We start from the raw sequence: 15060 nt of genomic DNA, 5'->3' as shown, positions 1-15060 counted from the left end.
GTTTGGTTTGTTTGTGTTTTTCTAATTCCTTGAGTTGTGAGATGAGGTTGTCAATATGTGGTTTTTTAGCCCCTGAGCACAGTTTTGGGTATGTCCCAGAGGTTTTGATAACTTGTTTCATTGTTGTTATTCATTTTAAGAAACGTTTGCATTTCCATCTTGATTTCATTTTTGACCCAGTGATCATTCAGGAGCAGATTGTTTGACTTTCATGTTTTTGTTTGGTTTTGTAAGTTCTTTTTGGAGTTAATTTGTAGTTTTATTCCATTAAGATTTGAGAAGATGCTTGATATAATATCAATTTTTATAAATTTATTTAGACTTGATTTGTGGCCTGTCATATAGTTTATCTTAGAGAATGTTTGATATGCTGATAAAAATGTGTATTCTACAGTTAGGGGATATAATGTTTAGTAGATGTCTGTTAGGGTCTGCTCTAGGGTCCAGTCTTGTTCCAATGTTTCTTTGTTGACTTTTTACCTTGATCCGTTTATTGCTGTCAGTGAAGTGTTGAAGTCTTCTACTATTTATTGTATTGTTGTTTATCTTTTTTCTTTAGTCTACTCAATTTTTTAAAAAATAAAACTGGGAGTTCTGGTATTAGGTACATATATATTTAAAATTGCTATATCTTCTTGTTGGATTGATCCCTTTATCTTTATATAATAATCATTGTCTTCCTGCTGTTGTCAATTTAAAGTCTGTTTTATCTGATGTTGGAATGGCTACTCCTGTTTATTTTGGGTTTCTATTTATGTGAAATATTTTTTTTCCATGCCTTTATTTATAGTCTATAGTCTACAAGAGTCTTTGTGTGTTTATGTGAGTCTCTTAAAGGCTGCCGATATTTGGCGCTTTTTAAAAATCCATTCTGCCAGTCAGTATTTTTTAAGTGCGGCTTGGAGACCATGTACATTCAGGGTTAATAATGATTTGTAAGGTACTATTCCATTCATTTCATCATGCTGTTTGTTACTTGGTTGCATTATTATTTTTTCTATTCTTGATTGCACTGGTGTTAACCCCTTGAGCTTTATGATTTCCAGAGTTTTTCTACTGGTGAATTTCAACCTTTTTTTTTTTTTTTTTTTTTTGAGTTGGGAGTCTCACTCTGTCGCCCAGACTGGAGTGCAGTGGCCGCTCCCGGCCACCACAGCCTAGGCTTACTGGGCTCCGGCGATCCTTCCACCTCAGCCTTCCAAGTAGTTGGAATTACAGGCAAGCACTACCACACCTCGCTGATTTTTTGATTTATTGTAGAGATGAGGTCTCCCTGCCCAGGCGGGTCTCGAACCCGTGGGCTCAGGCAATCCACTCACCTTAGCCTCCCAAAGGCACAGGATTGCAGGCTGAGCCACCAAGCCCGGCTGAATTTCAACCTTTTGTTTGAGAGCTCCTTTGAGTATTTTTTGTAACCTGGTTTAGTGGTGACAAGTTCCCTCAGCTTTTGCTTGTCTAGAAAGATTTTATTTCTCCTTTGTTTATTAAACTTAATTTTGTGGGACATGAAATCCTTGGATGACTGTTATTGTGTTTGAGGAGATTAAAGATATGTCCCCACTCCCTTACGGCTTGTAAGGTATCTGCTGAGAAGTCTGCCATTAGTCTGATGGATATAACTTTGTAAGTTAATTCTTTTGTCACATTGCTCTTAAAATACTTTCCTTTACGTTAATTTTGCATAACCTGATAATTATGAGGAGAGACTCCCCAAAAGGAACTATTTTTTTGGAGGGCAGACCTTTTGTACTACAGGCTTCCCTTGCTAGTTAATTGCTCTAGGAATTAATTGGCATCAATGTACCAGCTAGCATTGTTGTGAGATCCTACGTTCAGCTTCAGTGAAGTTTTTTTTTTTGGAGAGTTTCTCAATACACTTGTCCATTTATTTATGAGTATACCTGCCTACATCGTGCTGAGTGTTCAATAATTTTTAACCAAAAATGGCATAACCCCCATGCCCCACCCTTCCTATTTACCTGATCTTGCCCCAAGTGAATTTGTTTTTCTTTAGATAAAAAAGTCCTCAAAGGGAAATGTTTTGCCTAAGTGAAAGAGGTGAAGCAAAAAACAGCAGAAACACTAAAAGGCATCAAAATTGATGACTACCAAAACTGTTTTGAGCAATGGGAAAAGTGTCTTGATAGGTGTATTGCATCAGAGTACTTTGAAGGTGACTGAATGCAAGCATGTAAGAATAAATATGCAATTTCTTATAAATAAATTCCAGGTTTTTAGGGGTTCCCTCTTGTATATGTTTTGGGGAAGACCACTTTGCATTGAAGCTTCTGGGTTTTTTTTGATGGTGGGGGGAACTTTTTGCCTTCGGATGTTTAAATCTCTGGCAAATTCAAGGAAGTTTTTCTCAATTATTCTCGGTTTTCCAAACCTGTTGTTTTCTCTTCTTCCTCAAGAACATCTATGATTCTTAGATTTGGTTGTTTTACATAATCTTACATTTATTAGAGATTTTGTTTTGTTCTCTTGATTCTTTTTTTCTTTATTATTGTCTGATTGAGTTAATTTGAAAACCTTGTCTTCAAGTTCTGAGATCCTGTTTTCTACTTGTTCTAGTCTACTGTTAAGACTTTCTACTGTATTTTGTACTTCTCTAACTGAATCTTTCATTTCCAGAAGCTCAGCATGTTTGTGTGTGTGTGTGTGTGTGCATGTTGATCTCTTTGGAGAATTTTTCATTCTTGTCCAAATAGTTGTCTTCCTTTTTTAAAAAAAATTTCTTCATTTTGGTTTTCAAATTTCTTCTGACTCATTGAGCAAGTTTATAATCAACCTTTTGAATTCTATCTCTGGAATTTCAAAGATTTCATTTTCATTAGCGTTCATTGCTAAAGAGTTAGTGTAACCTTGCAGGTATTGAAGAACTCTGTTTTGTTCATTTTCATGTTATCAGAATTATTTTTCTGGTTCCTTCTCATTTGGGTAGATTATTTCTTCTTATTTGAGTTTGGCAGTGGGACTTAAATAAACATGCAAGGTTTCCTTCATTTTATACATATAGTATATATATATTCACCTTGATGTGGTGAGTTTCTCAATTTCCACCTGTGATGGTGCTTGCTGGGTACTGGAACAGGTTCAAGGCATTCTGAGCTGCCAGGGTGACTTAGATAGTGGTATTAGCTGGAGTTTGGGATCAAACCCACCCTCAAGCTTAGGAATTATATCATATGCAATGGCCTGTGCCAGTTAACCTTCAGCCAGGAGGTTCAAAAAAGAACCAACTGCAACAGTGGTTGTGGGGTTTCTACTTGGCCTATGTTGACCCATAGGAAGTATCCAGCCAGCCTTGGGTGTCCATCTTAAGCCCTCAAGGGAGGTATGGGAGAAAAACTCTCAAGCTCCCTCCCTACATGTGTGAACAGTTGGTTACACAGTGGAGACTGGGGAGGAGTCCCTGGCCATGTTGTGCAGGGGTTACATGAAAGAGCTTACATGCAAAAATTAAATGTGCCATGGCAACTACTCCCACCCATCCTCCCATCTTAGCATCGGACAGTCTTTAGAATGCCAAAGTGCAACTGGTTTCAGATGTTCTCATTGCAGCCCACTGTAGCCAGAAGCAGTCTATTGCAGCAGAATTTCCCCGGGGCCCATTCCCTCACAGGTTGGCTAGATAGCAGCCTCAGGAAGGGTTGTGTTCCCAGAAAATGGCAGTTGTAGCTGTTCAGGGCTTTTTTTCCTGTATCAGTTCACATGGGTTTTGACAGAACATAGCAGTGAGTGAGACAGTTTTCTGTGAGGGATTGGTGTCCTGAGATGCTCAGGGGGTCTCCAAGTCCATGGAAGAAGCACATAACTCATGAATTCTCCTCACTCACCATCTCTGCTGCATCCAGAGGCTGCTCGTGGTTTGTACTTGTGATCCAGGCGAGTCTGACTGGTTCCAAACCAGACCACTGATATTTTTCTTCTTTGTACTCTGTGGATATTATTGCTTCTTTGGTGAGTTGGGGGTGCGCTGCTTGTCACATTCCTCTCTGAGTGCTAAGGAACCCTCTCTACTTTGATTTACTCCATGGAAGAAACTCACTCTAGGTGTTTCCCATCATCCATCTTAATCATGTCTCTGAAATTAAAATTTAGGCCATGTGCAGTGGCTCATGCTTGTAATCCCAGCACTTTGGGAGGCCAAGGTAAGAGGATTGCCTGAATCCATGGGTTTGAGACCAACCTGGGTAAATTGGTGAGACCTCATCTCTACAATACATCAAAAATTAGTGCCTGTAGTTCCAGCTATTTGGAAGACTGAGGAGGAAGGATCACCTGAGCTCAGCAGGTTGAGGCTGCAGTGGGCATGAGTATGCCACTGCACTCCAGCCTGGGTGACAGAGTGAAACTCAAACTAAAAAAAAAAAAGAAATTAAAATTTAAAAAAAGCAATACTAGTGTGTAGATTTTTTGGTGATACTGTTCACTATGGTAAGAGGTTTACTTTCTATTTCCAATTTACTATCACTTTTATTCATGAATACATATCTAATTTTTACATTTGCATTTTATTAAGCTGACCATATGAATTTATGTCCTTTAGTGTTAAATTATATTAATTTTCTGATTACCTTAATTTTCTAATGAGAAACCAGTCTTGCATACCTGACCTATAACTCAGATTTGTAAAACATATTCTCTTTTAAATGTGTACAATTTGGCTACCCATTATTTTATTTAGCACTTTTGCAACTATGTTCATAAGTGAGATTGTGTTATAATTTTTTCTTTCTTGTAGTGCTGCTTTCTGTTTTGGTGTCAAGGATATACTAGCATATAAAACAGAAAAGGAATTCTTTCTTTTTTAGATTAATAGATTTTTTTGTTTCATTTTTTAAATGTTTGATAGAATCCAGTTGTAAAACCAACTGGTGTGGCATTAAAAAAATTTTTTTTAAACGTGTGGTACTGGTGTGGCATTTTATTTGTAAAATATTCTACTGCTGGTAATAAATACTGAGTTTATTTCTTAAATTGTTAAAAACTTCTCAAGTTTTTTATTTCTCAGAGCCAATCTTGATAAATTGTAATTATCTAGAATTTATCATTTCCATCTAACTTTTCAAGTTGTTTTTGTAAGTTTAAGAGAAATACAGATATTATCAGTTGATCTCTGACGTTTCTGTAACTCCACTTTGCATTTCTAGTATTTATTTACTTTTGAGAATTCATTTGTTTAAATTTTGCCATGTCTTATTTAAAATATTTATGCTGCAGAGGTTTTCTTATTTTATTTTATTAGACTTTTGTAAAAATCACCTTTTATTTCTGTTAATCTCCATCCTGGATTTTTTTCTATCTTATTATTACTGGAATTACCTTATTTTTTGTTTTGTTGCTTAGTTTCTCTTTCTATTTTCTTTGTTTTTTTTCCCTTTTTTCCCTCTTCCTCTTCTGCCTTCTTTATATGACTAGCTCATTAACTTTGAGACTTGCTTCTTTTCTAATACATACGTTGTAGGTTTTTATCTAAGGACCATTTAAACTAGATGACACAATGGTTCTTTTTTTGCTATTCAGTTTTTAATATTTTCTGGTAGCCACTGTTATTTATTTCTTTTTTTACCTTTACATTCTTCAGATGTACATTTTCTGAACATTTGGGATTTTCTAAGGGTTTTTTTTTTTTAAGATGTGGGGTACAATCAAGATTAGGTATACTAGTGAGCATTGTATAGGTAAAGTTTAGACCTCCTTTGGTTCCCCACTTTGCCTGGATTGTTCTCTTCTCCCTTTCCTGTAGTTTCCTACCACTGTCAATCCCTTTATTATGGTATTATGATAAGTGTTCAGGGTCTGCATATGAGTGAGAACATATAGTACTCAATTTCTGTGAAAGATCACTGAGTATGATAGACTCTAAATCAATCCAAGTTGTTGCAAATTCCATAATTTTGTCCTTCTTTATGACTGTGTAATATTCCATCATGTATATGTACCACATTTTTAAATCCAGTTCATTTTCAATGGGCAGCACGGTTAGCTCCATGTTTTTACTATTGTGAATAATGCTGCAATAAATATGCATGTGCAGGAATCTTTTTTATAGAATGACTTGAGTTCTTCCAGCTATATTCCCAGAAGGGGGACTGCTGGGTCACGAGGATGGTCGATTTTTATATATTTTTTGGGAATTGCCACACTGTTTTCCACAGAGGTTGTACTAGTTTAAACTCCCACAAACAGTGTAGAAGCATTCCCTTTTCCCTGCATTCTCTCCAGCATTTGTTGTTTTTTGAGTTATTGATGATGATCTTTAGTTATTAAATTCTAATTTAATGGGTCAGAGATTGTTATCTGTATTTTGTTAGACTTTGAAAGTTTATGGAGACTTTATGAAAAATTTGTATACAACTTGCAAAATATTTTCAAGTGTAGTGGCTATTATTTTGCAATGTCATATATGTTCATTAGATCAAGATTTCTTATATCTCTTTCTTTTCAATTACTGAGAGAAGGTAAATTCTCCCATCATGGAGATGATTTGTCAACTTTGTTTTTCAGTTATGTCAATTTCTGCTTCGCATATTTTGAAGCCATATTCTCAGGTGCATGTACATTTAAAACTGCTTTATCATCATGTAATTACTTATGTTATCTATAGTAATGTTTTTTATTTTGAAGTCTTTGCTTTTTTGTGATGGGGTGGAAAGTATCTTTTTTCAAATTTTGATTTTCAATTTTTCTATATGCTTATGTTTTAAGTGTATTAGTAAACAGTATATTCTGGTTTTTTAAAATTTAGTCTAATCATTTTTGTCTTTTAACTGAAGATTTAGTTCATTGACTTATATTGATAGACGTGGTCATTCTAAGATCTTATTTTGTACCTTTATTTTGAATATGTTTGTTTATTTTTTAAATTTTATTTTATTTTCCTTCTTTTGATTTATTTAGTTTCCCTCATCTGGGGGTAAAATGATGAGAGTCAGTACGCTGGGATCCTACTGTCTAAGTTAGAATCTCAGTTGTAGTAATGCTAATCTGGGCAAGTTACTTAGCCTCTCCGTTTTTCTTTTTTTATGTAAAAATGGATATTAGAATGGCAGTTACTTCATAATATTGTTGTAAGAAGCTAATGAAAACTATGAATTTCATTTTTTAAATTGCTTGCTGGAGATTTTAACCTGAATACAATATGTAACAAGGTAAAACGTTAGTCAATATCTTTATCCCTCTGTTAAACAATATAAGGGCCCAAGAACACTTTAACTCTGATGTCTCACCTTCTGACTTGTATAATTTTTTTTTTTTGGTCCAGGACTTTAGTTCTCTCTAGTTGTTACTATTTTTAATTCTTACAAAATAGAAATTTTATTATTGTTTCAGATGTAAAGAGTTTGTTTAGATTAGCTATATATATTTTTTACTATTCTGTGTTTTCTAATATCTAACTGAATATTTTTTCTTAAATTCAATTTCATGCTAAACTTAATAAAATAAATTAAAGAACAAGACTGTTTCAGAAATCATCAATCCATTGCCCCTTTCACATTCCTCTTTCTATAGGAAAACACTTTTAATTCTTTCTATTCATCCTTTTGGCATTGACTACTATATACATAAATATATATATAATTTTTTTTTTTTTGAGCTGAAGTCTCACTCTGTTGCACAGACTGGAGTGCAGCGGCACACTCACAGCCACCACAGCATTGACCTGCTGTGCTCCGGCGATCCTGCTGCCTCAGTCTTCCAAGTAGTCAAAATTACAGGTGTGCGTTACAATGCTGGCTAATTTTTAAATTTATAGTAGAGACCAAGTCTCGCCAAGTTGGCGGGGCTGGTCTTGAACCTGTGGGCTCAGGCAATCCACTTGCCTCGGCCTCCCAAAGAGCTGGGATTGCAAGCTGAGCCACCAAGCCAGGCTTGACTGCTATATTTCCAACAACATACTTATATTACTTGCTCTTGATGTTTTCAACAGTGAAAATGCTCTATTAACTTCTCATTGTAAATGTTTTTCTTTTACCTTTCCTACTTTCACTACCACTATGCAGGATTCCAAAAGCATAATCCTCTCCAGATAATTATATTGTAATTGTATTTAGATCAGTGGTCAGTACTCACCTTATTGTTACTATTAACAACTTATTTACACCTGAACCACGTAGTATACTATCAATATTTTTATTTACCAGACATTTTCTCCAAAATTAATGTTTGCCTTTTATTGGTTCATTTTATTTTCTGTGTGTTATTGCTAATTAAATCTATTTTTTCCCATTTGTATACATTTCCTCTCATTCAACAATAGTAGGTAGCCCTAGTGATTAGTGATGTTGAGTGTCTTCTCATGTGCTTATAATTACTAATTATTAGGTGAATGTAAATAAAAACCACAATATCACCTCACACCTAATATGATGGCTATTATTGAAAAAATAAGAAAATAACAAGTGTTGACAAGGATGTGGAAAAAATAGGGGCACTTGTGCCTGTTGAGGGGAATGTGAGATGGTGTAGCTGCTATGGGAAAGATTATGGTGGGGCCTCAAAAAAGTAAAAATAGAATTACCATATAATTCAGCAATTCCACTTCCAGGTAAATACCCCAAAGAACTGAAAGCAGGGAGTTAGAGAGATAATTTCGCACCATGTACATAGCAGCATTATTCACAATAACCAAGAAAAACTACAAGTGTCCATTGATGGACAGATAAACAAAATGTGGTATATACAAACAATGAAGGATTATTCAGCTTTAAAAAAGGAAGGAAATTTTGACATGCTACAGCATGGAAAAAAACTGAAAACATTATTGTAAGTGAAATAGTCCAGTTACAAAAAGATAAAAAATGTTGATTCCACTTAGGGGAGTCCCTGGGGTAGTCAAATTTATGAAGACAGAAAATAGAATGGAAGTTACCAGGGGCTAGAAGGAGGAAAGAATGTGGAGTCATTGTTTAATTGTCTTAGTTTTTAATATAAAAAGCGCTCGAGATGGATTGTGTTGGTGGTTGTAAAACAATATGAATGCACTCAATGTCTCAGAACAATATACTTAAAAGTGAATGAAAATGCTAAGTTTTATGTTGTATAGTTTATCACAATCAGAAAATATTCTTATCAGTTAGAGAATCACACTGAAATATTTCTAGATTGAATGAGGAAATTTGGGTGGGGTCCAGACAAAACAAGACTGGCAAAATGTTAGAAACTCCTGAAGCTGCGTGATGAATACTGAAGATTTCACTGTACTATTCTACTTTTGTGCCTGTCGAAAGTTCCATCATATTTTTAAAAAATAAAACATAAGTAATGATTAATTTTATGTGTTAACTTTACTGGGCTACAGGATGTCCAGATAGCTGGTAAAGCATTATTTCTGGGTGTGGCTGTGAGGATGTTTCAGAAAGAGATTAGCATTTGAACTGGGAGACTGAGTAAAGAAGAGCCACTTTCCAGTGTGAGTGGGAATCTGCAATCTGTTGAGGATCTGAATCGAACATAAAGGAAAGGAAGGACAAATTTGCTGTTTGAGCTGGAACATCCATCACCTGCCCTCAAATGTCGGCGCTCCTGATTGTTGTGCTTTCATACTTGGGCTGAATTATACTCCCAGTTCACTGCTTTCTTGGTTCTCTAGATGGCTAAATTGTGGGATTTCTTGGCCTCCGCAATTGTGTAAGTCAATTTCCTAAATAAGTAAACAGACAAACAAATAAATAAATAACTTATTGATTTTGTTTCTCTGGAGAACCTGACTGATACAGCATACTATATATTCTATTTGTTTCTTCTTCTTTTTCTCCTTCTTTTTCTCTTCCTCCTTCCCCTACACCTTTCTCTTCCCCTCCTCCTCCTCCTGCTCCTCTTCTTCCTTATTCTTTTTCTTCTCCTCCTCCTTCATCTTCATCATCTTCTTTTTTCTTCGCTGTCTCATTCTGTCGTCCCGGCTGCAGTACAGTGGCACAATCATAGGTCACTGCAATCTCGACCTCCTAAACTCAGGCCATTCTTCCACTTCAACCTCCTGAATAGCTAAGACTATAGGCACTTGCCACCATGCCGGTTAATTTTCTATTTTTTTTTTTTTTTTAGAGACAAGGTCTTGCTATGTTGTCTAGGCTGGTCTTGAACTCCTGGGCTCAAGTAATCCTCCTGCCTCAGCCTCCAAAATTGCTGGGATTAGAGAGAGGAGCCACTGCTCCCAGCCCTGTATAATCTTCTTAAAAAAAACATTTCTCATAGTCTAGCACATGCTCAAATGGACTGGTTGTTCATTGTGTCTACTGCATAGCTGTCATTTGGAAGTTTCTCTTTGCTATTATACCACTGTATTAGTTTTCTAGGACTGCTATAACCAAATACCACAGACTAGGTGGCTCAAAAGATAGATTTTTTTTTTCTCTCACAGTTCTGGAGGCTGCAAATCTAAGATCAAAATGTCAGCGTGGTTAGTTTCTCCTGAGACCCTACTTCTTGGCTTGCAGATGGTTGCCTTCTTGCTGTGTTCTCACATGGCCTTTTCTTTTTGCACGCATATCCTGATGTCTCTCTTTCTCTCCTCTAATAAGGACATCGGTCATATTGGGTTAGACCTGTACCCTTATAACCTCATTCAACCATAATTACCTCCTTAAAGGCCCGAACTCCAGATTCAGTCACATAGTGGGTTAGAGCTCCAACATATAAATTTTGAGGGTACATAATTTAGTCCATTGCACCCAGGAATTCTCTTTGTTAATTCTCTTTGCTCAATTTTTTGTTTCCTGCATTCTAGTTCTTTATCTTTCTTGGTTATATCATTGTTTTGGTGAAATTTACCCTCCAGTAACATTCAAAGAAAGGAACATTTTTGAGAACTCATGTATACAAAAATTTATTTTTCCATTCTCACACTTAATGGTTTGATGGCTGAGTTGTAGTTACAAACATTGAGAAGTTATTTTCCCCCTCCACCCATGTCTGAGGCAAGTTAATTTCTTTGTTCTTTCTTACTGCCGGTAAGGTTTATCCTTGTTTATTCTTGCACAGGGCATGAAGTCCTTGTGTGGTCAGCTTTATGTAGCATATCCATTTATGCTTTCCATCTTGGGGGAGGCTTAGACTTTGTTTCCTTTTCCCTTGTTCCACAAGGCCATTAAAATGGATGTGCAGATAATTGGAATTGACAGGGGCTCTTTAGAACAGAAGCCTGCATCACTGCTCACTTATGCTTCTGAATTACCTCTCTCACTTTGTTTTTAGGTTACCTAACTTCCTGCCAGATTAACAACACACTTAAAAATATATTTTCTATATTTCATCCAGCAGTCAATGTTTTTGATGGATGGCTCAAAGTATGCAGTCTATCTGAAAATTGTAGTCTTACTCGTTGTAAAAGACAACATGCCTTTAGAATGTGGACATAATTGCAACTGGAGAAAATTACGAATGAACAAGTCAACTATTGATATTATTCATTTTGCAAGATTTATTATTTATTTATTTATTTATTATTTTTTATTATTAGAAAGGCAAGATTTATTTTAAAGTACTAGCAAGTATTGGCCTGTATATATATTTTAAAAATCAAATATCAGTTATAGGTGTTAATTTTCAATACAAAGTTTTGTTTCTTATAGAAACAATGTTGTTTGGATATGCTTTGTCTAGCTAGTATACACATGAAGAATGAACAAATCCACATAAGCACATTTTCCTGCTAAGGGACATTTGCCCCTTAAAATTGTCAAAACTTGTTTTAGTCACCTTAGATAAACTGCTTTCCAAAATATATATGCTGAGTTTTATGCTTTTTAGCCTTTATAAAGTTAGTAGTGTGGGTATCAGTTAACCTTTTCTGTGTCACTCAGAGTCATTATTACTAAGAGCAGTATGGTCCAGTGGAAGGACTTGGACTTCCAAAATCTGGCTACAAATCCTGGCACTCTCACTTACTAACAGCATGTTCTTAGTCAAGTTACTTATAAGTGCTGTGGTGAAGCCAGTTTTCGCTGGCTCATGAGAGCCTATTGAGTTTTTGTGAGCCAATTCTTAAACACAGGAATTATTAAAAACTAAGTCATGTAAACTTATATGTAAATAATTTATACCCAAACCAAAATCAACTATTAGAATTGCTATTTCCTAGTTATTTTATTAAATTTTATTAAATTTTACTATTAATTATACCCTTGGGATAATTTAGATTTTTTTATCTGTATAGGAGAAATACTGTAAAGTAATATGCAACTGCTCATCTTTTTCCAACTGTGCCTTCAGTGTTATCACTTTGGTTGCTTAAAACTGGCCACTATGGGTGTGTTTACACCACAGATATTGGAAAGTACTACAAGTCAGTATTTGATTTATTATTTTGTTGGTTGTCCAGACCTAAGAAAGTGGTAAAGAAAATGTTAATGAATCAGATTGTATTTAAAAGTATGTCATGTCTGAAACTGCTACATTGTGAGTAGCACAAAAATGAGAAAATGGTCTTCTAGTGCTTGAAAACTATTACCTGATTCAGCAAAGAAGTAGTTCATGTCCCTGGTGAACAAGTGAAGTTCTGGTACATCTTTATTGTTTTTCTTTCATTTTTGCCTCTTAATTGAAGCAAAAATATCAACCAACATTCAGTCATGTGAGACTTACACGTTTGTCATGTTGCAACTGTAGATTGCCTATTGATAGAAGAGTTTGGCAAAAATCTAAAAGAGCATTCTGTGGGAATCAATTGGCTATATGAAATTAATTGTGTGAGCTGATTTTTAAGCATAGGAATTATAGCTAGATTATGTAAACTTATATGTAAATAATGTATACTGCAAACAAAGTTAATAACTACTCAGAATCACTACTTCCTAGTTATAAGAGTTTGGTAAAAATCTAAAAGAGCATTCTGTGATAATCAATTGGCTATATGGAATTAAGAGTAAAAAGCATTGTTTATTTTATTATTATTTATAAATTATGTGTTAAAATACTTTATATCAGTAACACATATAGATCTATACTTTTTTTTTGCATGTAGCCAATTAAATATGTCAACACAATACTATTTAAGTTCTCTGAGATTAAACTTTTTTATTTATTAAATCAATCATTCAAAACTAGGCACACCATACTTGAAAAAATTGTATTATTGTGTTTGTACCTATTTGATCCTAACATTGAACACCAGTATTCTTTTATCGTCATCCCTGTAATCCCACATGCAGGCATAATTGAGAGCCACTGGAATGGATAAAACTATTCGCCTCTATAATGACACAGCTTTAAAGTAACATACTTTTAATACCCACGACTTCTTTGCACAGATATTTTAGTATCCTACCTTGAAAAGCTACTGTTAGAGTTTTTCTTTTTAACAACCATTCTTGTCTCCTCATGGTCTTCTCCATAAACTCTTACTGTTCCTGCTCTCCTGAGGTTGAACTGGGACTATACCTAAATTTTTAAGAATTGTGCACAAAGTATGAGTGTGTAGACACTCAGTGAAGACCTGGAAGACCTTCTGTAATTTCTTTCATCAACTCTAGCGATGGCCTCTTTTCTTATTGGAAAACATGATGAAATATTTTAGGCATATAAAAAAGGATTGCAAAATAATATAATAGATTGTCTCACATAAATCTTCTACCTAAGGTAAGGAATGAAATATAAGAGATGCAATTTAGAAAGCCTGTAGACTCCCTCCTGGTTCCATTTCCTCCTCTTTCTCCCCAGAGGTAATCACTAACTTGAATTTATCATTCCCATGCGAATTGTTATACTTTTACCTCATATGTGTTTGTTCAGAAAATGCGTGGATTGTTTCACATATTGTATATGCTCTTTTATTAAATTGAAGGAATTTGTAATTTTAGACCAGTTTTAGGTTCACAGAAAAATTAAGCTTTCTGAGGATCCCTTTGACTCTAGCCCCCATTTAGATAATTGCCAGGAAAGGGCCTTTACATTGGCTGTTTTGCAATTGCCTATTTTCTAAATTTCCAGAGAACATGAGGTGCAACATAATTCATCCTGGCATCCCCTGTGCATAGCAAAGTGCCTGCCACATAGTATTTGTTGAATTAAGGAGATAGGAATGAATGAATTTCAGATACCAATATCATATCAACAATGGTGGAAACTAGCACCCACTCCCTCCAAAATAATGGACTGGGACCATGGGCCCCATTGTCAGATAACAGGAGATTAGGGTTTAAGTATCAAGGGCCATAGATAAAGTCTTGAGACGCCATCATGCACAAGGGCAAGACCTGCCAGTCATAGTGAGGGGAATGCTCACAAGGAGATGTTTTCAACTCAGACATTCATAAGCTGGGGCTGCCTCTGTTTACCAGCAGAGAGATCTTCAGATAATGAACCATGAAAGCCTGCTATGCAGCAGCACTATGCAATAATTTTTCATTTGCCACCAGTCAGCTTCAGGGATCAAGGACAGTTAAACACATAACCTGCTCATGCGTGTTATTTTAAAGGCATATTTTAAAGTTATAAATATGGTACATTGAGTTAATGAGGTATGTTCTTTTGGTGACAAATATTTACATTCTGCATATGCCTCTTGATGTCAAGAGTGTAACTGTTTCATTTTCTTATTTTTCTCAGGAGGCTGGGATGCAGATGGAAAAGGCCCTTGTGTCTGGGACACATTTACCCATCAGGGAGGAGAGCGAGTTTTCAAGAACCAGACTGGCGATGTAGCTTGTGGCAGCTACACTCTGTGGGAGGAAGATTTGAAATGTATCAAACAGCTTGGATTGACTCATTACCGCTTCTCTCTTTCCTGGTCACGTCTGTTACCTGATGGGACGACAGGTTTCATCAACCAGAAAGGCAAGTGTTTCTTAAAAATAGAAGGTTGCAGCTTTAATTCAAGGTTATTGCTGCAGTCTGGCATAATTAATCCAGTATGCCATTCTGCAGTATGGCTTTGAAATTACAAGTTTTTAGAGTGATTGTAGGATAAATTTTTTGAAATGGGTTTGCATTAGCTTTCTCAATAATATTTTGGTTTGCCTTCATTGTTGATATTTTTGTTAGATGAAGAGGGATTGGTGAGCAGGAAGGAGGTTAGGACAAGTGTGTTATTTATTTAACATGTTGTCTGAGTCC

The 15060-nt window shown here is 35.5% G+C and overlaps 1 protein-coding gene across 1 annotated transcript in view; it reads left to right on the top strand.

Moving 5' to 3' along the window:
• LOC103266714 (cytosolic beta-glucosidase) overlaps positions 1 to 15060 on the top strand; it is a 72079-nt gene that overhangs the window by 43349 nt on the left and 13670 nt on the right. Inside the window, exon 2 of the mRNA XM_008064345.1 lies at positions 14554 to 14781. Coding sequence (XP_008062536.1) covers positions 14554 to 14781 — 228 coding nt within the window. The remainder of the gene's footprint in view (positions 1 to 14553; positions 14782 to 15060) is intronic.

Source organism: Carlito syrichta, unplaced genomic scaffold (assembly GCF_000164805.1).
Source record: "Carlito syrichta isolate Samal-C Ts95f unplaced genomic scaffold, Tarsius_syrichta-2.0.1 Scaffold307314, whole genome shotgun sequence".
In the NCBI taxonomy this organism is placed as follows: Eukaryota; Metazoa; Chordata; class Mammalia; order Primates; family Tarsiidae; genus Carlito; species Carlito syrichta.
This window is presented reverse-complemented; position numbering and strand designations above follow the sequence as displayed.